Genomic DNA, 24,022 nt, shown 5'->3' on the forward strand with positions numbered 1-24,022 from the left:
AGATGAAGGATTACTATTAATTGACAGTATAGTTACAGCGGCTACCCCACCCTTCAAACCGAAATGCATTACTGCTTTACGGCAGAAATAGGCGGGTTGGTGGTACCTACCCGTGCGGACTCACAAGACGTCCTACCACCATCGAAATACAAGATGACTCCACTAATTTATGTATGATCATTCGCCGATCTCCTAATTTGAACACGCACCGGCCAGTAATGCCCTGATCTGGGGAGGGGACATATTCTATAGAACAAAGTGTACGATAAAATAATTATTTCTAATTCAAGTAAATGTGGCCTTGTCTTTGCAAGGCAGAATCATAAATAGCTCCAATGCTATTGAGATTTCGAATAGCAACTTTTTTTATTGCCCATTTAAGCAGACAAGTATACGGCCCGCCTGATGCTTAGCGGTTACAGTCGTTCATGAACATAATGTAATGGCAGGGGTAGAGCAAAGCCGCTGCCTACCGTTAAGTAAATCTCCACAAGCCTCGTTTGAGAAGGCGTATATGTTCTAATATGCCGTCTATCAAGCAAGCCTCCTAAGGTCATCTAACCCAATAAAATAAATATTTTGCTTTTGATTTGACGTAGGCATAATTAACATTAATAACCGCGGTATCAAGGTCGTTTGTTTATGGTGGTATTTCAATTAGATACGGCGATAAGCAATACGAGGTTGAGAACTTCTGGAGAACATCTTACTTTATTTTTAATTATGATAATCATAAATAGAGACGTAAGGGAGTGTTATAACCAGTACTCAAATGAGGTACCTTTTTTTATTGTTTAGGTGGGTGGACGAGCTCACAACCCACCTGGAGTTAAGTGGTTACTGGAGCCCATAGACGTCTATAACGTAAATGAGCCACCCACCTTGAGATATAAGTTCTAAGGTCTCAGTATAGTTACAGCGGCTACCCCACCCTTCAAACCGAAATGCATTACTGCTTCACGGCAGAAATAGCTAAATTATCCTTAATGTAGACGACAAATGTGATGATTAGTTATAAGATCATTTGCTTTTCTAACGTACCTAACGTTCGCACTTACCATTGCTGGTCTCCGGGCCGGACATGCTGATAGTGGTGACAGAAACGTGCCCACCTTCCACCTTCACGGCGTTACCCTCACTGGACATCTCGGCATTAGCACATCACCACAAATCTATCGATATTTTAGTATCGATGTTCGCACTTCACTACTCTATAAGCACCATGAACGTGTTTTTTTTCTAATCGAAAAAAATGCGTACAAAAATATTGTTCGAGTATGTTTTATTTATTTATTTATTGTCTTTTAGCATTGTATATTGTTATTATCTATATATTTCTTTTTTCATCTTGTGTTTTTAATTTTTAAGGCAGCTAGTTTTTTCAGTCTTTCGTGATCAAAGTCGTTTTCACATATTCCCAATTTTTTGGAGTAAAATTCCTCATAGCAACTCGTAATTAATAGCTTCTGGTTAGAAAACTCTTCATAGCCCAATGACGCCACCATCATCTTGGGGAGACCTGTCGACAATAAATACAGTTTGATTAAAACAAAACAGAAATTAATCTTCACCATTTCATTAGTGTATTACAACAAATACGAATTTTAAATTAAAAAAGTATCTGAAATGCAATTGCACGAGTTGATAATATAATCGTTGTCCGTGAATCAAGAAAACATACATACGACAATGACAAAAGCTAAACAATTTCGATACAAGGCTGAATTCGAATAAATTCCAAATCGGTCCGAACTCCGTAGCAATGTGTCGGCCTGTCTCATGTGTTTTTGTACACGCACGGTCGTCAGTCGCGTCGCGCGGCCTTGCGGCGTGACCAGTGCTGGGCGCACCGCTGCGATATTGTTATCGATACGTCGGCACGACCTCGGTGTCATTGGCATTCTGTTTACGAGGGCGAAGCTCGGTCACGATGACGACGTAATGCGCCATGAATGAATTGGCATTTTCGTTAAATTTTAATCGATAAAATTATTTCGATTTCTCATTTTTGGAATTATCGTAATATCGTTATCGATACGTTACAATCACTAAGACGTTCGATTGAAGTGAGCGGGGGGAGACGCGTAGCGCGGCCTTCACTGAGCCGGTTGTGGCTAGCGACCGGTCGGTCGGTCGGCCGCGATCATTTCGCCTTTCGCGCGCCGTACTGGTCCGCCGTTCCCAATACGACCGGGCCACACGGCAACGCACTTTAATGAACATGTGAGCTGATGCAGGCCGTTACACTATTGAGCAATCGACTTCTGAATCAGACTTTTGTTTAGTTGTAAATTCATTGAAAAATATTGATACACGACAAGCGTTTATTATTGTATTTTTATACGTTTCGTTTACATGGAAAATTTAGTTATTTTTATTTTTCTAACCTATACGTCAAAATTAATAAAAAGTAAACTACATACTTAAAATACTGCATTTTGATATTTTTTTCCTCGTAAAACTAAATTATATATTACTGTCTGTCTGCCAGATCAATTAGAGTTCTATAGGTCTCTCTCTCTCTTCCCTTTGGACACGTCTCTACTGATTTAACTAAATGACAATTGACATTCAAACCTTGAAAAACTAGTTGTATGTTTATTTTTAAAAAAATGAGCAAGTTATGTCGGATAAATTACACTATTAGTTAAGGTGTTGCCAGATTAGATTGATTGTTTTTAATTGGATTTTATTATGCGCTAAATGTATGGAGGAGCTCAGAGTTAACCTATTGTTGAGTGGTTACTCAAAGAAATCACAAATTCATAACCAGCCACCCACTTTGACACATAAGATTGAAGTCTAAGCTATGTTTAATCGCTACCACCTTTCAAACTGGTACGCGTGGCTGCTTCAAGGAAATAGGCAAGATGGCGGTAGCTGCGATGTGGCCCATGCACCAATGTTGATAGACTTTAGGCTAAATTAACACTATTCTGACGTCTATGTTTCCGTCTACGTTGTCTGGTTCTATAATTAAATTCGGTTGCTACAACCAAATATCTCCTTTTTCTTTTTTCAAATGGCAAGGTCAACGTGCGGAAGCGAGACGGCAATAAATTTCGCGGCCTATTAAAGGAGTTCATCCGCACGCAAGATGGCGTCATCGTGGCCTAGACAAGGCCGAGCGGTCATTTGTACGATACGCCAGACGAAGCGCTTTGTTTAACATCTTATTTATTTAATAACTTCACAACTTTTCTTATTTAACTTGTATTTAGCGAATTACATTTTCGATCCATTGCTAATGCACAGGCACTAACTAGTCACTAAAAATACAGCCACGCTGCCTATTTCTGCCGCGAAGCAGTAATGCGTTTCGGTTTGAAGGGTGGGGCAGCCGTGGTAACTATACTTGAGACCTTAGAACTTATATCTCAAGGTGGGTGGCGCATTTACGTCGTAGATGTATATGGGCTCCAGTAACCATTTAACACCAGATGGGCTTTTAACTCGTCCACCCATCTAAGCAATAAAAAATATGTATAGATCGATATTTTTGTATTTATAGAGACTAAAAGAATTAATGATAACAATACAACTTGTCTGAATGTATGCACTGAACGAGCTAGACTAACAAGGAAAATAAATTCATGATGCAACGCAAGTCTTAAAAGGAATTCACACTCAACTCCGCAGGCCTGTCGAAGCGATGTCCTTGCCTTGCATTCTTCTAAGTGAGTTATCGATAAGCTTGTGTGAGACGAGGCGTCGACCGATAATTATCTTAAGGTCACAGCACTATCTGCGTGACGTGAACAGTGCTATGCATTGTAACACTGATAAGTACCCATACACGGATACAGGTGCACGTTTATTTCAATAACAACAACGGTATTAATTTATCGTACGTAATTTAATGATAAAAAAAAATATATTCGCCCATTACAAACAATCATGAATGTTTTAATACTATTTATCATACGGATTCCGGCATTCGGCCAAGGCGAATGTTAACTATTAAATTATTACACGCAGAAAAAAAAACGGAGCAGATTTTAAATTAGATATAACGTATGTTTTGTTTTCGCGTTTTATTCCGGACTGGCGACCCGCCCTCGCTCGTTATTGTCGTATCTCGGGTGAAGACGCGGGGCGAAGCTAGTCTAAAAATAGTAGCCTAAGTTACTCCTTATATCATCAGCTACCTATTAGTGAAACTCTCATCAAAATCGGCCCAGCCGTTCCAGAGATTAGCCGGAACAAACAGACAGACAGACAGACAAAAATTGTAAAAAATGTTATTTTGGTGTATGTACCGTATATATACATTCATATGCATGTAGTAAAAAGAGGCTATTTCAATATTACAAACAGACACTCCAATTTTATTTATATGTATGTATAGATTGTGAGTTGTTATACGTTACATTTTGATAAAACAGCGATGTGTTAATTTCATCCTTGACCCCGACGGCTGACTATGAGGTCGTCCGTCTTGCAGAGGACGTCGCACCCTCTCACCCACACCGTAACCAAAATAGATGAGGTTAATACACCCTAGTAATCACTACTGTTCCATAGAGTTCGAACAAAGAGCTCTGTTTCTGTTTGCGGAACGAATCACACAAATACTGAAAACCGTGTTTTGGACACTAAAAAAAAAAAAAACAAAAAAAAAAAACAATACAGCTGACAGTATCGACAAAAAGTTCAACGAAATCGGACGTGAACCTCGATCGATGCAATTGTTTATAATTTTAAATTAATTTACGTTAATTATATTATATTTTACTTTGTATTTCGTGGGATGCATTTGTATTTGACAACATTCATTTGAATTGAGTGTGCTTGTAAATTGGTACGCCCTTTAAAATAGACACATGTGTCTTATACATGCATACATGTCTATACGTACCACAATCTTCCTTCATTTTCACAATAGTTTTTTTTCCTACCTAAGCTGATAGCGTAACCTTAGCTAGTAGGTGAGCTCACGGGGCTCAAAACGGAGTGATGCTAACACTGGCCCTAGCAAGAGCAGTGCTTCGCAAAATCTACCACCAGATCGGAAACACGACCTATTGAGAAGGTCCGGCGAGAAACTCAGTGGGCTCACAATAGTCAAAACCTCCGGTCAACTTAAAAATTTGCACACGCAACTAGCAGCAATGAACAAACATTCTTATCATCACTTCATTCTAATATTGACAGGGTAACCATTGATTACTGGTGGTATGACGTTTTGTGAGTTCGCACGGGTGGGTACCACCGCCCTGCCTATTTCTGCCGTGAAGCAGTAATGCGTTTCAGTTTGAAGGGTGGAGCAGTCATTGCACTGTAATAACTGAGACCTTAGAACTTATATCTCTAAGTGGATTGTAGATGTATATGGGCTCTGGTGACCACTTAACACCAGGTGGGCGAGCTCGTCCACCAATCTAAGCAATAAAAATTAAAGGTTGTCAGATAGGTATATTTAAATTTTCATTTCATATCTCTGTCAACGCGTACGGTTTTAATTTTCAAACTATGTTTGTTATGTCTATGTTGGTTACAGTTTAACTAACTATAAAGGCTTCGTCAAACAGAACGCGTACTTAGCGCGCGTCAGAGCCCTAAACTAACGGCGCGCTATGACGCCGAGATGTGTTGTATGCAACGCTCTGTCGCGGCGTTAGGACGCTTTGACGACAGGCGTTGTAATTTTTTACAAATTTTATTTTTGAGTCCGAGTGAATGTGTATTAAAATACTGGATAATGCCCGAAAAATTTATAGAAATAGTTAGAAAATACCCATGCTTGTACAATGCCACATCTGAATCACTCGACATCTTAATACTTTTAAATTTTCAGACAGCTATAGAAAGGCACTATGATTTGGCGGACGTTACGTTGCGTCAAGGAGGGTCAGGCTCATCTAGTCAATTTGTGTGACATGAAAAGAGCGCGACGTTAAGACGCAGCGCTAAGTACTCGTTCTGTTTAACGAAAGGCTAATACATAATGAGTAAATAAAAATTACATTCGCATTGATTCTAACATTATTGAGATTGGCGTGCACAATTGCACAAACATAGAACAATAGGTCTGTGTATTTCAAAGGATATAAAACCTTCTATAGTTTTAGCTTATTTAATCAAATTGGTTTCGAAAAGAAACATAATAATAATAGTTGTGTAAACAGAATATTTTTTTATTGAAACAATAATTTAATTAAACCTTATTATTACTTTTAAATTTATTTATTAAATATTAGCTCACCCGGCAGACTTCGTGGTGCCTCAATCGATAAATAAAAGAACTAAGCTTTTGTATAAAATAAACTTAAAACAAACAAAAGAAATCCGTACGACGGGGGACACATCAAAGGAAAAACAAAATTGTTATTTTTATTTAGTTCCGAGCATTTTCGTACTCATCTACCTTTTAAACCTTCTCTGGACTTCCACAAATAATTCAAGACCAAAATTAGCCAAATCGGTCCAGCCGTTCTCGAATTTTAGCGAGACTAACGAACAGCAATTCATTTTTATATATAGAGAGATCATAACGTATTACATAATATTATTTTTGATGGTATTTATAAAAAGAAACAAATAAATTTTAGACCGAGTACATTATTCATGTTTGTTCTTATAACGAATTCTTTGGTTGTGTATATTTAAAGCACACATGCACACACATTAATAGCACACAGCCGAAGAGAAAAACAAACGATTTCACATAACGTATCATTTAGAAAATTTCTCATCTGTGAAATAAGATTATTTTTACGTGACGGACGCGCGGCCCGCACCTGTCCAAATTAAAACAACAAATTAAAATCCTCGTAAAACAACGGCAGTGTTCCAGATCATTATTTTGAAGTAGATTTTAAATGTCGAATCACCAAGTCAGTTTTACTGGTAGTAGGACTTTTTGTGAGTCCGCGCGGGTAAGTACCACCACCCTGCCTATTTCTGCCGTGAAGCAGTAATGCGTTTCGGTTTGAAGGGTGGGGCAGCCGTTGTAACTATACTTGAGGCCTTAGAACTTATATCTCAAGGTGGATGGCGCATTTACGTTGTAGATGTCTATGGGCTCCAGTAACCACTTAACATCAAGTCGGCTGTGAGCTCGTCCACCCATCTAAGCAATAAAAAATAATTGTACTTTAAGTTTTATATATCAAAAAGCAGTGTACGGCACTAATCATCTAAATCAAATGACGTTGACGTGTTTATTGGTCAATAAAAAACAGTGTTAGTTCAAAATTCATTATTCATTTATTTCATGTTTGCTCACTGCGTCAAGGTGGGCAATTTCCAGTCTCCTGAATGATTTGTCTTTAAAATACGTAATTTTAATGTAAGTTTCTCTACATCACTACATAGTATAAAATAAAGTCGCTTTCTCTGTCCCTATATCTGTCTGTCCTTATGTATGCTTAAATCTTTAAAACTACGCAACGTATTTTGATGCGGTTTTTTTAATAGATAGAGTGATTGAAGAGGAAGGTTTATATGTATAATAACACCCATTAAATAGTGGAGAAATCAGTAATAAATTACAGTTTCCGAAGTGAAGCAAGGGCGGGTCGCTAGTAGTATCATATAACAATAATAATATACATTCAAATTTACTATATACATAGAAGTTTATGTAAACACCAAATAGGTACATAACTGAATAATTATACTCAATGCGCACGATAAGTCTGAGTCGAGTCACTAGTGAAATAATAAACAGAAGTGAAAATTAGCCAACATTATGACACAAACAAGTTACCGTATAACGAACCTAGATCTTTGAACAGGGAACATAAATTACGAACAAACTGACAGCGTATCTTTTGTCTATGGTTAACGAGAGACTGTTCACCATCGTTTTAAAATAATATATCACTTGGTTACATGAAATGTTTCAGTAAAATTTTGTTAGTTAATTTTTTTGTTACAATTGCTGGCGTTTACGGGGCATTTGTTTTTTATTGGCTGAAGACATCGGTTAAATTTTTTTTTATGGCTTAGATGGGTGGACCAGCTCACAGCCCACCTGGTGCTAAGTGGTTACTGGAGCCCGTAAATGCGCAACGTAAATGCGCTACCCATGAGATTGATATTGAGATATAAGTTCTAAGGTCTCAGTATATTTACAACGGCTGCCCCACCCTTCCAACCGAAACGCATTACTGGTTCACGGTAGAAATAGGCGGGGTGGTAGTACCTACCCGTGCGGACTCACAAGAGGTCCTACGATCAGTAAAAATATTTGTGCTGATATCGCCCAAACCGTGAATAAAGTAGCGAAAAGAGATAGAGTTTCAATTGCATCAACTATACTAAAAATAAACTCTATTTTCGAAATTTACCTAACATTATATAGGTAGAGTCATGGGCTCTCAATTAATCTTCTTGAATTCAACATCGACGCTTAAGACAGCACGTGTCAGACTTGTTTTACGAGTATATTCAAAAATATCAATTCCTAGAACGTAATTCTACTTGCATCGATCGTATTCCAGAGAATTCTAATTTGTGATATTTTTATGACAGATGTGACGAAGGAAGAGACGGATATGATGCGTGATGATGCCCAGTAAAACGCTATGAATATTTCAGTGAAAGAATCATTGAAATAATTTTGTAGCAATATCGAGAAACCTGGGTGCATAAGCTTGTACACCTTGAAACGATGTTGTTCGGTATTCGAGAGGCTATACACACCTTTATTTTCGTATGATTTACGACTTTACAACGCTGTGGAAACAGGACGGAAATTCCAGGTCTAACGTTAATAATTGAGAAATCACTGTGAATATACTGGGGGTAAAACTGGCGTTGAGAAGTTTGACGCCACTTAATGGGTGTAGCAAACAATGACGCAAAGTTACGATCTAGCATTCACGTAATATATTTAAAAGCTTATCTTTCGTTTTCAGTTTAATAATTTATTGGATGTTTTAGTATTATATTTGTTTTAGTACTTCTAGAAGAAGAAGAGTGTTCTGTAGAACATAATGAAATACATTCATTCTCGGTATCTTCGGATTCGTCTTTCCCAGTCTACTAGATATTTCGGCACTTTAGGAAGAAGATGGAAGAGAAAAATCGACATAATAACTTCAGTGCGCCAGGCAACGCACCGAGAACTTACATGGCAGTCAAAATGTTAAAGTTCACAATTCCCAAAAATATTTACTAAAAATGTACACGAGTCGACCCGCAAGGCAACTAGTAAAAAACCATATTTTATGGTTTATGTATATGGTATTGTCACGATTTCGATTACATATAACATGCTTAATAAAATATAATGTTTTGTTAATACTTAACATCGCATCACTGAATTGCTAATCATCGCGATTCACTGCATCGCAATTTAAGCCATGTGTTTGTTTTCAACGTATATTTTACACTGAGACCAGAATATTTTTTTTATTAATTATCGTTAATATTTGATATACTTTTAGTGCAAAAAATATTGGAAGAAGGTGCAGTGTGTAGTCTCTTATAAAACCAACACAAAAGCGAATCGAAGTCAATAGATGATCTAATTGGGGTTATTTAAATTCTCGAATGTTGTCTGCTTTATCCTTTCAGAGTCTATAATATTATGTACGTGATTCCTAATGATAAGTAGGTATTATGAGTTCATATACATACCTAGTCCTGCCATAAATACTGAGACAAAGGAAAAAAAAACTATTGCAAGTAACATTTATTACTTTTGGCATTTGGCTCCATACCTACTTTGTGTAATGCAATCATAGCGATTCGGTTCTCTTTATCACCCCACTCCATTTTAATATCGGAAAATATTGTACAATGTATTGGCGCCAAAATGAGAAAACTCAATGAGCAATCATATAAAAATGACAGATTCCAAATTCAAATGTAATATTTTCTTTATTTTTAATCGTAACAGTATTTATGGCCAGACTAAGTATACACAACTATATCGGTAAATTTGCCGCGAAGGATTCATGCGTAGGTATACTGGGTGTTATAAATATTATAATTCGAGAAGACGACCTATTTGGACGAGTTTTTCCGTGACTCAAAGAGCTCACAGCGAGAAAGTCGCCTCTTACTTTGAGACATGAGGTCGATAGCGGTTGAACAACATTTTAAATCGGCAGTGCGTACCATTGCTTCATAGCGTAAATTTACAGAAAATACATTTGATACAATCAATAATTGAGTCGTCTATTATCAAAGGCGGCAATCTGACTTTTGGACAATGATTGGTAAATCAGAAAAACGAATTATTGACTTTGTATTCCATTGGCAGTCACAAAACTCTTCGGAACGACATCTTAGATAAATAACAGGTTAACTATTAACCTTTATTTAATGCAGGTTTTGAACCGTATTCTTTGAAGGAGACGATTATATTCAAATAAATCTGTATTGACATATCAATAAAAAATTTTTGTCCAAATGTACAGATTGCCGCCTTTGATAATAGACGACTCAATTATAAACCAATTTTAGGCACTATAAATTACGGTTATCAAAAGCCTTCTTAAGGCAGCATAAAATCAATTTCCTTGCGAACCACAATAATGCCCTTTGGAATGCAGCTACTAACCGCTAAATAGCTTCGAAAGCTTAATAGCGACCAGTACTAGGTCGTAATATGGTATTAATTAAGCAGCTGTATGAATCACGGGGCGTTCACAGACAATCAAAGCGTTTCAATTGAAAACGTGTAGGTAATCCCTTTACTTCTTCGATTATTTCACAGATCGTGCGACAGATTAGTCATGCGATGTATAAAAAAAAAACTTAATTTGTAGTTTATTTTTATTTCGGGGTCAAAATTTTTGATATTTCATAAAATTTGAATACGTTGTTATTAATTTGGTCTATTATATGTAGATAGATATCTACGTCTGTTTGTATGTAACTATATCTTTGAACTTCATTTTAACAGACTTCAACATTTTATTAACTTGAAAATTTACACGTTCGTCGAGGAACGATGACAATGTAAATAATTTTATAATATCCCTTTAATAATTTAACTAGTATCAACAAGTTAAAAAATAATTTGATTGTCAGTTCAGTTTGTTACTTAAGCGTGTTTTTTTTAAGTTTTTAAAATACATGTCATATATGTTACTGTTTAATTAAGACAATTATAAGAACCAACTATTACATTTTGACCACTGATAAGATTACGATAATCGTGTGACGAAAGCGGTTGGTCCTATTTACTTTCCCGTTATTTCGACTAGTCGAAACCAGCAGTGCGTCATTACGTTTAACCAAGCCCAATTAGGAGTATAACTTGCGTACAAATAACGAGATAGTCCAACCTATCGCGATTTTACGAAACCCAATCAGTCCCTTCGTCGAGTTCGCTTCGCGCGTTTTCGCAACGCGGAATCACCGCATCGGGGGCACGCAGGACCGGTACCTGCCCGCTGTGGCAGGGATGGCGAACTTTTTTTTTTCCTACCTAAGCTGATAGCCTTGAGAGGCTTTTGTTTATTGCTTAGATGGGTGGACGAGCTCACAGCCCACCTGGTGTTAAGTGGTTACTGGAGCCCATAGACATCTACAACGTAGACGCGCCACCCACCTTGAGATACAAGTTCTAAAGTCTCAGTATAGTTACAACGGCTACCTCACCCTTCAAACCGAAACGCATTACTGCTTCACGGCAGAAATAGGCAGGGCGGTGGTACCTATCCGCGCAGACTCACAAGTGGTCCTACCACCAGTAATTACGCAAATTATAATTTTGCGGGTTTGATTGTTATTACACGACGTTATTCTATTTCAGCGAAACCTTGACTAGTACGTGAGCTCACGGGGCTCAAACCGGAGTGATGCTAACACTGACCCTAGCAAGAGCAGTGCTTCGCAGAATCTACCACCGGATTGGAAACGCGACCCACGGAGGAGATCCAGCGAGAAACTCAGTGGGCTGTGTCTATGGGTTAATTCGCTCGTCGAGCCCTTCGTCGCAAGCGACGGGTAAGACGAGGACGGTAACCGGTGCTTGTGGTACCTAAAACCACCGTTAATGGTTCGGGAGGATCGGTAATGACGTGGGCTGACCAACGTCATCTGGTGTTCTGACAGGTTACTGCGCGTCTCTTAGTACCAACCGTTGGCATCGATGCCGGAATCGTAACAATAAATTTCAAGTTTACACGCTTAGCGAATTGTGCGCTACGTGAGTATAAGTGTATTATTAAGAAGATTATAAAGACGTTTTCTTTTGGAGGTAATTAATGGGTTACTGAAAATTTAAAGGTAATGAACATTACACAAGCGATGACAAAGATATCTCTCAGCTCAGAGCGCCTTTTCGGAGAATAGACTAAAATGATGGGAATGGACTAAATTTTAATTTCATTCGAAAATTAAAGACAAAAATATGTTCATTGCAAAAATAGCGTATATACAGATCGCGATAGCTCAAAGAATATTTCCAAAAACACTGAAATTTCTGGTATTCAACTGAGATCGCCACAAAAAGCCTGCAGAGCGCTAGTTAACATGAACAATTCTTGGTCCTAAGTAGACGTTACAGGCATTGTGGTACGCAGTATTAAATGTAATGCTGACATTTCTAATAGTTGATAATTCGCATCGACTTTGTACTTGTAACAGGATGCTAAATATTATTGTTGATTGGCAGCCCTATATCGGGCCCACCATCACTATGACGGTGGAGGGGGCAGAGGAAATAGGTCGCCGCAGCCGCATTCCGTGCCGGTTGACATTCTGAGGGTAACCGATACTGTGAGCTTTGTCATGGTTTTATGAAGCTTTTGAATTTGAACGTGTTGACGTGACCTTACAAAGCTTATTTTCTTAGCTCTGTTCTACCGAGACATTCTAAAAAATAAATATGTTTAACGTTTGCATTAAGGTAATAATATTTTTTTTAACAAACTACTTATGACATTGGACAGAAACATTATTTTCAGTTTGATTGTTAAAAATGTTTTGTGCTCTAAAAATATATATTATACCATAATTTGATATCGTAAGTATTAAATTCCGTGAATTAAAATTGGTAAGTAAGTCAGCTAAGTCGACGATGATAAAACATTGAAACTAATTTAAATTTTAATTTATTATCATATTGTTGTTTTGCATTCCGTATCTACTGTTACAGTATTATATATATAGTAAGTTCATACCGATAGCTACTACGATCCTGCTGTGAGTTTTTGGTGGTTCCTAACATATCGAGGGGCGAAGCGACATTTTTGCAATTTAACAGTGAAGCAATTTCAATAACTAGTGGTCGCCCGGTAGTCGAAATTCGACTATAATTAATTGGAATTGTAAGTTTGTACACTATTATGATTATATTTTATACTTCTATAATAACAAATTTCGCCAAGGCTACATTATAAAAAAATATTAATAAAGACAAACAATATTTAAACTATTCTCAATTTGTCCACAGACGTCAAGAACAAAAGTTTGACAATAAATAGTATGTATGCGTGTTTGCGTCAAATACATGATATGTAGTGTGTGTAATGTTTTCTTTATTGATTTAATGTATCTTTTATGCACTATTTAAAAAAAATATTAGCTTTGTGCACTTCTTCTCTACATTATCTATAAGTGTGCAAAATTTCATACTCCTACGTCCGTGCAATTTTCGTAAAGAGGGATACAAAGTCTTTGCTTCACGTATTAATATATAGATAAAATTAAAAAAAATATCATAACAAAAAAGTTCTCCTCCAGCTATTTGAATGGGATAAACATAATTGAAGTTCAATTAAAAACTTCGGATTGTTGATGTTAATAACAAATAAAACGGAGCTTTAATTACAAAGATAAATGTCGCGTATTAAGATAAATGTCACTTAAACCAATTAACCTTTCACACCTCGATATGGAATCAATCATCACCACAACACCTCTTACATATGGGCCTCAATCGATATTTAATCACCAAAATAAAATCTCGTATTTACGCTACATTTTAGTCAATCAATACAACGTGTAAACACCACAGTGTAAACACACTGAACAGAAATACAACACCCGCGTTACTAGCGACTGTTAGCACCGTTCTCCAAGAAGGCCGCATAATATATCTGGGCATAAAAAAAAACATCGTACGGAATTAGTGCCATTTAATATTAAAACTATGATCAAGCGCGATGAAAATTATGTACATCCCATACGTCCTTGAAAACAAATTGGGAACAATGTCTCTGCGTCGGTTTTGATAGTTCTGCTATTTATATTTACAATCTATAACAAAAATTATAAAGAGGAAAGATTTGTTTGTTTGTTTGTTTCGAATAGGCTCCGAAACTACTGGACCGATTTGAAAAAATATTTTTCCATTAGAAGCCGACATTGTCCCTGATGAACATAGGCTACTTTTTTTTAAAATTTTTTAATTTTATTTTTTTGGTTTCATGTGTGTTTTAATGTTTCCGAAGCGAAGCGAGGGCGGGTCGCTAGTCTATAACAAAAATAAACATTGCTAGATGCAATCTGTTAAGTGTTTTGTTTTGTTAGATGATAAGACATATCTTTAAAAATAGCTGCTCCTTTAAATATATGATGCTCAAAAAGCAAGCAAAAAGCACAAGGTTGCTTGATAATTCCGATAAAATTTGTTATTTTTGCAGATATACACATGAAATCATTTGAATTTTAGTTATTATATTTATTACTAGCTGAGATTATTTTCGTACCGCGGGTGACACCGCAGGGCGAAGCTAGTCTAAAAAAAGTAGCCTAAGTTACTCCTTATATAATCAGTTACCTATCCGTGAAAGTTTCGTCAAAATCGGTCCAGCCGTTCTAGAAATTAGCCGGAACAAACAGACAAACAGACAAAAAATGTAAAAAATGTTATTTTGGTGTATGTACCGTATATATATTCATATGCATGTAGTAAAAAGCGTTTTTTCAATATTACAAACAGACACTCCAATTTTATTTGTATGTATAGATTAAATATCACCGTTTGCTATGACTGAATATTCCGATGTCTAAATTAAGACTCTAACTGGCAAAAAAACGACAAAAAAGACCGGAAATTGCTATATGGTTGGATCACGTTATTAAACCTGATTTCTTCGTGGCTTTTGCGAGAAAACGCTTTAAGAATCGTGGGTAGATTTAAGAGTAGACTATCAATGCTAGATGCTTTTTCATTAGCGTAGATCGAAAAATCAAATAATTTTTTTTTATTCAACACTAGCTGACCCGGCAGACTTCGTAGTGCCTCAATCTATGAATAAAAGACCTTAACTTTTGTATAAAATTAATTTAAAACAAACAAAAGGAATCCGTCCGACGGGGGGGACATCAAAAGAAAAACAAAATTGTTATTTTTATTTAATTCAGAGCATTTTCATATTTATCAACCTTTTAACCCTTCTCTGGACTTCCACAAATAATTCATGACCAAAATTAGCCAAATCGGTCCAGCCGTTCTCGAGTTTTAGCGAGACTAACGAACAGCAACTCATTTTTATATATATAGATAGATAGATAAATGAAAGTACACACTTGTTGAACGTCAAAAAGAACTAACATCACAACAAGTTTACAAAAAGTTTACAAAAACTAGCCTCCGTCCTGAGAAGAACTGGCAAGAAACACAGCGGGCATGTTTTTTTTTTTTTATTTTTTTTTTTTAAATATTAGATTTTATTAACAACAATCAAGCAACCAATAAACAAGCTTACAGCTAATTTACGCTGCAGCAATTACTGAATGCTGGTGCTCATTACTGCTCACAGGTGAACGCGGTTTGAGCCGATATCTTATACGATAGAATTGAACTACCAACAAACTTAGTCATTACGATTTGCTTTTGTCTTAACAATTAAATACTTGAATTGTCTTATTCGCAATTAATTCTCAGAGTGACTTATCGCATACTCTGTAAGCCAGTTATAAATGAATGACAGTCAAAAAGTGTTATTTAAATGGCCTTGTTCATTTATAATGTAACAGGCACTTTGAAAGTCTTCTATATAACGGACTCATAAAGCTCCGATAACTCTTAAGGAATACCGACCTTGTGATTTGTAATAATGTATTTTCTTTGCTATCATTATCTGTGTAGTAGGTAACAACTTACAATCGGGTCCGGTACAAATTTATTGCTACAACCCTCTGAGATATTACTGAGCTGCTTTAAATGACTTTATATATGTACTAGCGACCCGCCCTCACTTCGCTTCGAAAAGATTAAATTTTATTATTGATAGGCGAGTCCCGCCATGTTGCGCGCGGTACGACAATAACTGCGGGTGACGCCGCGGGGCGAAGCTAGTCTAAAAAAAGTAGCCTAAGTTACTCCTTATATCATCAGCTACCTATTAGTGAAAGTCTCATCAAAATCGGTCCAGCCGTTCTAGAGATTAGCCGGAACAAACAAACAGACACAGACAAAAATTGTAAAAAATGTTATTTTGGTGTATGTACCGTATATATTCATATGCATGTAGTAAAAAGAGCTTATTTCAATATTACAAACAGACACTCCAATTTTATTTATATGTATAGATGTATAGATATATCAAGGGGTGGAAAGCTTAAGGTTTAAGCGACATTTTTGCAACTCTACAGGAGAGCCATTTAAAGTTAAAAATTTGGAAAAAATATCATAATAAAATAATCTTCTTTAGCTATTTGAATGGAGTAAGCTTAATTGAAGCTCAATTAAAAACATCAAACTGTTGATGCTAATATCAAATAAAACGGAGCTTTAGTTACAAAGATAAATGTCGCCTATTAAGCGAAATATTATTTAAACCCCTCGATATATTTTTTCGTCTCTCCTTATTCTTGAGAGTTAAATCGAAGTTTGGTCAAATACAAAATCAATTCGCATTGCTTTTTTTTTCCTACCTAATCTGAGAGCCTTGAGAGGCCATATCAGCGTAGCCTTAACTGGTAGGTGAGCTCACGGGGCTCAAACCTGATGACGTTGCTAACACGAACCCTAGCAAGAGCCGTGCTTCGCAGAATCTACCACCGGATCGGAAACGCGACCCACTGAGAAGATCCGGCGAGAAACTCAGTGGACTTCGCATTGCAATAATGAACATCAAACAGGACATTTCAGCTTAATTTTGATTATTGCTTTTTCTTCGTGAAAGTCATACGTGAACGCATAATCGGTACCTACCTATATAATTTTTTTGAGCAAACTTAATATGATCTCATACAAAAAAAAACATTCACACAGGAAATGGCATGCTATCTTAAAACATTTTTAAACTCAATAATGTATTAACTACGTTAAATATCCTTAATGTATTAAATAAAAGAGTAACTGGACAAAGCAAGTCTAAAAGCCTCAATTTTGAATTACGTCTTACATTCGCGAAAACCTTAATACAAATATGTATATGGGATAGTACAAAGAACTACTCTTGTTTAAAATTGTATATTTAATTAATTTTATTGGCACTATGAGCACTACTATTTAACGAGTTTTCATCATGTGTTTTGGTTTTAATGTGCTGTTAATTTTGCATTGCATGTTGTCGAACACAAATGATTTATCAGTCAGCGCGCACATTTGCTTTAGAACGCAGATTCATGAAACACGAATTAAAAATACTAATTATAATGCTTAGCTTAGTAAATGACTACTAATTTATCGACAAATTCAACATTATTCCCCTTTTAACACTTAGGAGCGTATTCCTTGAACGCGGTGTGCCTACTTACACTAGACTACACTAATTATAATCTATTGACATTATTAATAAAACGGTTAACAGATGCCTTTAGACCAGCTGCTAGTTTTCGCCTTAAGATAATATATTAAAGCTCATAGCAATTCTTACATCGAGTAGAATTTAATAATATAATATATGTATATGTAACCTCTATACGATTTATCTTAAAAGTGGTTATAAATATGACATAAATGGAATTTTGACAATTGAAATAATAGAAGAAGGAACATTACAAATATTAAAACATTTATGATGATTGAAATATAAAAAACATAAAAAGTGGTGAAGCAATAGCTTTAAATGTTGTTTCTCTTTATAGAGCAACCCAATTTGTGCTATAGTTTTACTAGACTAAACTGTATTTTGATGTAAATAAAATAATACATTATATGTATTGAGAATAATAGGTATATATTATAAATTAATATTGCATTAGTAGTAATACATACGCTTTTAAGATAATCCGTTTTCAACACATTATTTTCTCGCTCTACAAATTTGAAATTGTCGGTTTCAATAATTCACTAATAATAAGTTAAAATACATTTAAAAATCCAATCTCCGGCATTGCAGCTTTTAATATTAAATACGTGTATCAATCAATCAGATATCGCAAAAACAATTCGGCCGCTTGGTGACTCAAAACAAAAGTGCCTCGAATGGCAAGCTCCAGTTCACAAAACTTACAGTTGAGTCATTTGGAACCAGATTTACAGTTGACATGTTTTCTGATTTCATTCTTTAATTTTTAATAATTATTTTCTTGACAGGTACGGATAATAATAATAATAACTGGGAACAAATGAAGCAGAGGCATCAGGCCCCAATTTAGGATTCCCAGTGTTATGGGTACCATAGATTGATAAACATACTTATATACCTTGAAATATACACATATATAACCAATAAACACCCAGACAAAAAGCAAACAAACGTATTCATCACATAATATTGGCCCAATGTGGGAATCGAACCCGCGACCCTCGGCGCAACAGACAGAACCGTTAACTACTGTACCACCGAGTCAATCAGATTTGACAATGAACGCCTTACTAGGCTACATTAAAATCAATTTAATGCCTAGCTACAATTTTTTTAAATGATATATTTAATACACACTTTAAATATTAAAACGTGGGAAAGCATTAATTCCACGCCGATATAAGAAACGACATTAAAACACAAAATAAAAATGCTGTTACCTTTCCGAAAACGATTTGCACTACAACACTGGAGCCAAGACCTGTTCCAGCCGCAGCCCGTGACTCACCCGTCAATGGCTTCGTAGAAATATACCAAGTGGATCGAAACTTACGAAATTAAAGAGGGATGTATCATGATTGCGGACCGGCAATATCATCAAGATTCGTTCTGAATAAAAGCGATTGCAGCAAATTTAAAAAAAAAAACCATTGATATTATTAGCTTAATTAAATATACTGGTTTTGCTTATTTGTTTTATTGATACATTTTTTTAATAACAAATATTTGGTTACATAAAAAGATAGGGCATGTAAACACATTAAATACAAATTATTTAGTTAATAGCTGTTTAGTGTAATCCTTTTATATGATTGTTTTTAAATATGGGAACACACTAATAAGTATGGAAACAGTTAGTTGCAGTTACAAAAAAATTTAGTCGTACGTGCACGTGTTGTATATTAAAAAATTAAAAGCCTTTGTTCTGAATCTAGTTTTTATTGAAACTAGCACCAAAATACAGTCCACGCTCTACATATTGGTCCTTCGAGCCAGATATGAACTTATTGTGTGTTCCCAAGCTTAAAAACAATCATGTAAAATTTTATGTTTAGGATTGCTCTAAGCAATAGCAACTAAAATATTAATTACTAAACGTGACATCCCTGATTCCGCGTATCTGTCGTCGTATAATCGGTGAAAGTGTGCACCGAGTGAAAAAATAAACTGCGGATCGCATAAAGGTTAAAAGTTTAAGAAACGGCTGAAGCCTATGCAATGAGGCACCAATAATAAAAACGTGATCATATGTGGCGAATTATTGTATTTTATGGTTCAGTTGTATTATACTCAGCAACTACCGATCAGCAAAAACAAGCCGGCAGTGGCGAAATCGACAGAATCATCAGCGTTCTACAGTTAGCTCGTTGCTTATTTTGGCCTCAAATGACGTCACGCATATATGAAGCCTCGTTTAGTCGCTGTTTATAAAGCTTGCGCGGCAATTTTGAAGAGTAACAACTCCTGCTATTGCGTACAGCTCATTCGTGTTTTTTTCGTTACGGAAATCGCTTATTTTGTATTGGTGTTAACAAAAGCGGCGGCGGTTAGCTGAATACATATTTAAGCAGTTGGATTTTATTAAAAAGAGTATTTAGCAATCGATATACCTACTCGAAAAAAGGCGTTCAGGTCGCGCAAACGAATTTCGGTCATGAGCAGTTGTTCACATAATGTGAGAATTGAACGCGAAACTGGAACGGTAAAATCACAATGTAAAAATAAATATTCAACAACGGTATTAACTAAAATGCACTTTATCGTTTAAAGCATAAGGTGATTTCTTCCGTGAGATATAATTTTTTTTTTTTTTTCTTACATTTCTAGAATAGTGATTCACTATGTTCTAGCCGTGTGTGCTTTGTCCTTGGCATGACGAATGTTGCTAAGATTGCAACGTACCTTGTTCATATAAAAATGTTTTGAAATTTGATAAATGTACTACGAGTATATAGTTGACGAAAATTATTACATTTAAATAGATGTTATCTTTAAGTTGCTTTATTTTGTTGCAATTTCCCAAAAATACTGTTTTTTTTTGTTTTGCTTGTGACTGATAAAAAACCTTAAAATATAGAAATATGAACTAATTTATGTAATGCATTGAATGAAAAAATTGAACAAATTCTGATAAGACTTTGATTAGCAACTAGATATTTTATCTGAGATATTTTTGTTGTTCCGGAAACATTTAGGGTTCCCGTGTAAATATGGATAAATCTTGCTTTTGGTAGAACGTTACGTGAGCCAGCACGGGTAGGTACCACCATTCTGCCTATTTCCGCTGTGTTGTAGCATACGAATATTGTTTAAAACTGGGACTTAGTATTCATGTCTCAAGGTGCCTCATCCACCCATCTAAACAGTTAAGAAAAAAAGGGTATATTTTAATTCAAAATACAAGTGGAAACGCGGCTTAACCTAGTATATTAAAAACAAGTTACACGTCTTAGACTCTTATAGTTTCAGTATTTGCAACTTATATTATCTACAGCATGAGTCACAGATACGATAAAGCAAATATTGATTAATTTTGTGAATTCACATTTACGAATACTACATGAACTTATTTCCATAACAATAAAAATATCATAAAAGTATCCAAAACGTATTCTTAAAAATAAGTTGATAAGCTGTTTTCTCAAAAACTAATTTAAAAAAACAACTAAAGGTGAAAATTTAAGTAGGTACTTATTTTACATCGTTTTAACCAAAAATACAGTTGGAAATTTTGTTGCCATATTTCTTCTACTTTTTTTTTCAATTATAATGCCATCGTTGCCAACGTCGAGCTCACGAAATCTTTAATTATTATTTTAAATATTTATGTAATACTCTGTGGACAATGTTGCCATATTTAAATTTGACGTTTAAATATGGCAACATTGTCCACAGAGTATATACGTTTTCGTGGATGTACATAAGTATAATTCTAATTATCAAATTGTAGAGCTATTCGTAATCTCGAACTCAATCTTCACCAGTCAAGGTTAAACGAGTTTTCAAACGACATGAGTCACAAAACACCCGTCCTTTGTATTTATCAACTCTTATTTAATCTACTATAGATAATATTAAAAGGAAGATAGTGATTTACGAGTGTTATTCAATTTTTTATTGTTTTGCGAATTGAATACATTGTAATCGTAGAGAAATCGATATTTTTACATTTTCATGATATGATGAAAGTTTATTAATATAAGCGCCAGATTAAACCGTTAAAACTATTCCAAAATGTTAAAATACCTATTCAGAAATCATTTCAAGATCGATTCGCAAATTTTCATGTTCGCATGGCCAATAGAATCGAATTGGAAAGTTTGGCAGATAGCGGTAATTTTAATTATTTAAAATTAAGCAAGTCCCAGAGGTCGATTACGTTTGCCGGCCATGCATACGAGCCTTTTTGCCTTTTACTTTGATGTCGCAACGAGATTGCACGTCGGGGTCACACTGCACTGCGAACGTACGAATGAAATTCGTGAATCGATATTTACGCGATTTTTTTTTATCTCAACAAACGCATACTTTGTGAAATTAGAGAAATTTATAAATAACTAGCGACCCGCCTTTGCTTTGCTTCTTCTTCTTCTTCTTAGTCGTGTCACTCTTGACAGAGTGGTCGTGATCGTCATGTAGTGTTGGAAGGGGCAGACTTGATGCGTCTCACGATGTCGCGCCATCTCTCCCTGCTCGAGGCCATTCTACTGCACTCATTTAAGGGACTCATTTGCTTTGCTTAGGACACGTTAAATTTTATTATTAATAGCCGAGTCCCGCGATGTTACGCCGCGGGGCGGAGCTAGTCTAAAAAAAGTAACCTAAGTTACTCCTTATATCATCAGCTACCTATCAGTGAAAGTCCCGTCGGAATCCGTCCAGCCGTTCCAGAGACTAGTCGGAACAAAGAGACAGACAGACTACAGACAAAAATTGTAAAAATGTTTTTTGGTGTATGTACCGTATATATATACAGTCAAACCTGGGTAAGTGAGAACTGGATAAGTGAGAAAACTCTATAAGTGAGAGTAAAAGCCAGGACCCGTCATTTTAAGCTCCCAAAACCTCTATTAGAGAGAAATAGATACCTCTGTAAGTGAGAGTCGTTTTTCCCTCATGGACCTCCGTAAGCGAGACTGCTACTTATCTATACCTCTATAAGCGACAGTCGAGCTTTATTTATTTATACTATTTAGGAGGAACAACTGAAAAAACAAATTACAAATTTAGCATCTGCTATTTTATGACTCATTCTTAACTTTTGTGGAACTTCCATTGTTTTTGAATTATTTTCTCGTCAATATTGAACCTATTCTATTTCGTGGAACTAAATAACGTTGTTATATTTTATCGCATTCTTTTCGAATGGACACGTGTGCCTTTGTACCGTCCTGTGTGCTTAGTGCGAGTTTTGTAACGTTCTCACTAGCGAGCCAGTTTGCTCAAATTTGTATGCAATTGGAACAGCGCCCCTAGCGGCAAACGTACTCGGTGTTATTTTGTGAGTGCGAGTTCATATTAACGTTGTGATCTCGTAACCGAGTAATTTTACCGAAATGAGTACTACGAATGACATTTGTGCGAGTGCGTGTTACAAATTAGTGGATTTTAACGTTTCGATCGAGTATTTCTTTAGTAGTTTTATTTTTCCAACTAGAGAGGCAAAAATATCATGCCATAGAGCCTAATCTTTTTTTATGAAAATTGATAATATGGAGTGAAATGGATTTGATTAATTTGAAGCATTAATCAATTGGCATGGAATCAAATGAAATGAGATCAGATAATATGGGATAAAATATAATCTCTGCAAAATGCTGATTATATACTGAGATTTTTTTCAGTGGACCTTTTCGAAGACTTCGAGAAGCTACGTCCAGCGGTTTTGTTTATTTTTTTTAAATTTTCGCACTTTCACAGATACTAAACAGTTAATAAACCCACGTTACTTTGTTATTGGACAAATGGGTGGACGAGCTCCCGGCCCACCTAATCTTAAGTGGTTACCGGAGCCCATAGACATCTACAACGCAAATGCCGCCTCCCACCTTGAGATATTAGTTCTAAGGTCTCAGTATAGTTACAACGGTTGTCCCACCCTTCAAACCGAAACGCATTACTGCTTCACGGCAAAAATAGGCAGGGTGGTGATACCTACCCGTGCGGACTCACAAGACGTCCTACCACCAGTAATTACAAAAATTAATTTTGCGGGTTTGATTTTTATTATATGATGCTATTCCTTTACAGTGAAAGTCAATCGTAAACATTTGATAAGTACGTATTTCATTAGAAAAATTGATACCCGCCGGCGGGATTAGAACACCGGTGCATTGCAAGATACGAATACACCGGACGCCTTAACCTTTAGGCCAGGACGGTCTCAAAATTACACTTATACACGAAGAAATATTAAATACGCATTAACTAAGAAACATTAAATAGACAAAATAAAACAATTCACACAATTTAGCTCCTCGCGGTCCCTCCAAAATGTCTTTTCATCTTTTTTTCCTAGTTGTTCAATTGTAAATGAATAAATCAAAATCAAATCGAGTTAACGTTCTATACGGTGAAAAATGAAGAATTGTGAGTGTGAGTTGAGATATGCTACTCGCTTCGCAGGGCGT

At 35.9% G+C, this 24,022-nt stretch overlaps 1 protein-coding gene across 4 annotated transcripts in view; it reads right to left on the bottom strand.

The window, feature by feature from the left end:
- Positions 1 to 24,022, bottom strand: part of Hr39 (nuclear hormone receptor FTZ-F1 beta) — an 80,272-nt gene that overhangs the window by 37,984 nt on the left and 18,266 nt on the right. For 2 of the 4 annotated variants that reach the window (XM_028177609.2, XM_089733474.1), the window contains exon 2: positions 1,059 to 1,519. In XM_028177609.2, the coding sequence (XP_028033410.2) occupies positions 1,059 to 1,146 (88 nt within the window). In that variant the 5' untranslated portion in view covers positions 1,147 to 1,519. Of the gene's footprint in view, positions 1 to 1,058; positions 1,520 to 1,681; positions 1,981 to 24,022 lie in introns of those variants that run through there. The other 2 variants (XM_028177607.2, XM_028177608.2) reach the window with 2 other exon arrangements.

The sequence above is a fragment of the Bombyx mandarina genome, chromosome 15 (assembly GCF_030267445.1).
Source record: "Bombyx mandarina strain Sakado chromosome 15, ASM3026744v2".
Taxonomy (NCBI): Eukaryota; Metazoa; Arthropoda; class Insecta; order Lepidoptera; family Bombycidae; genus Bombyx; species Bombyx mandarina.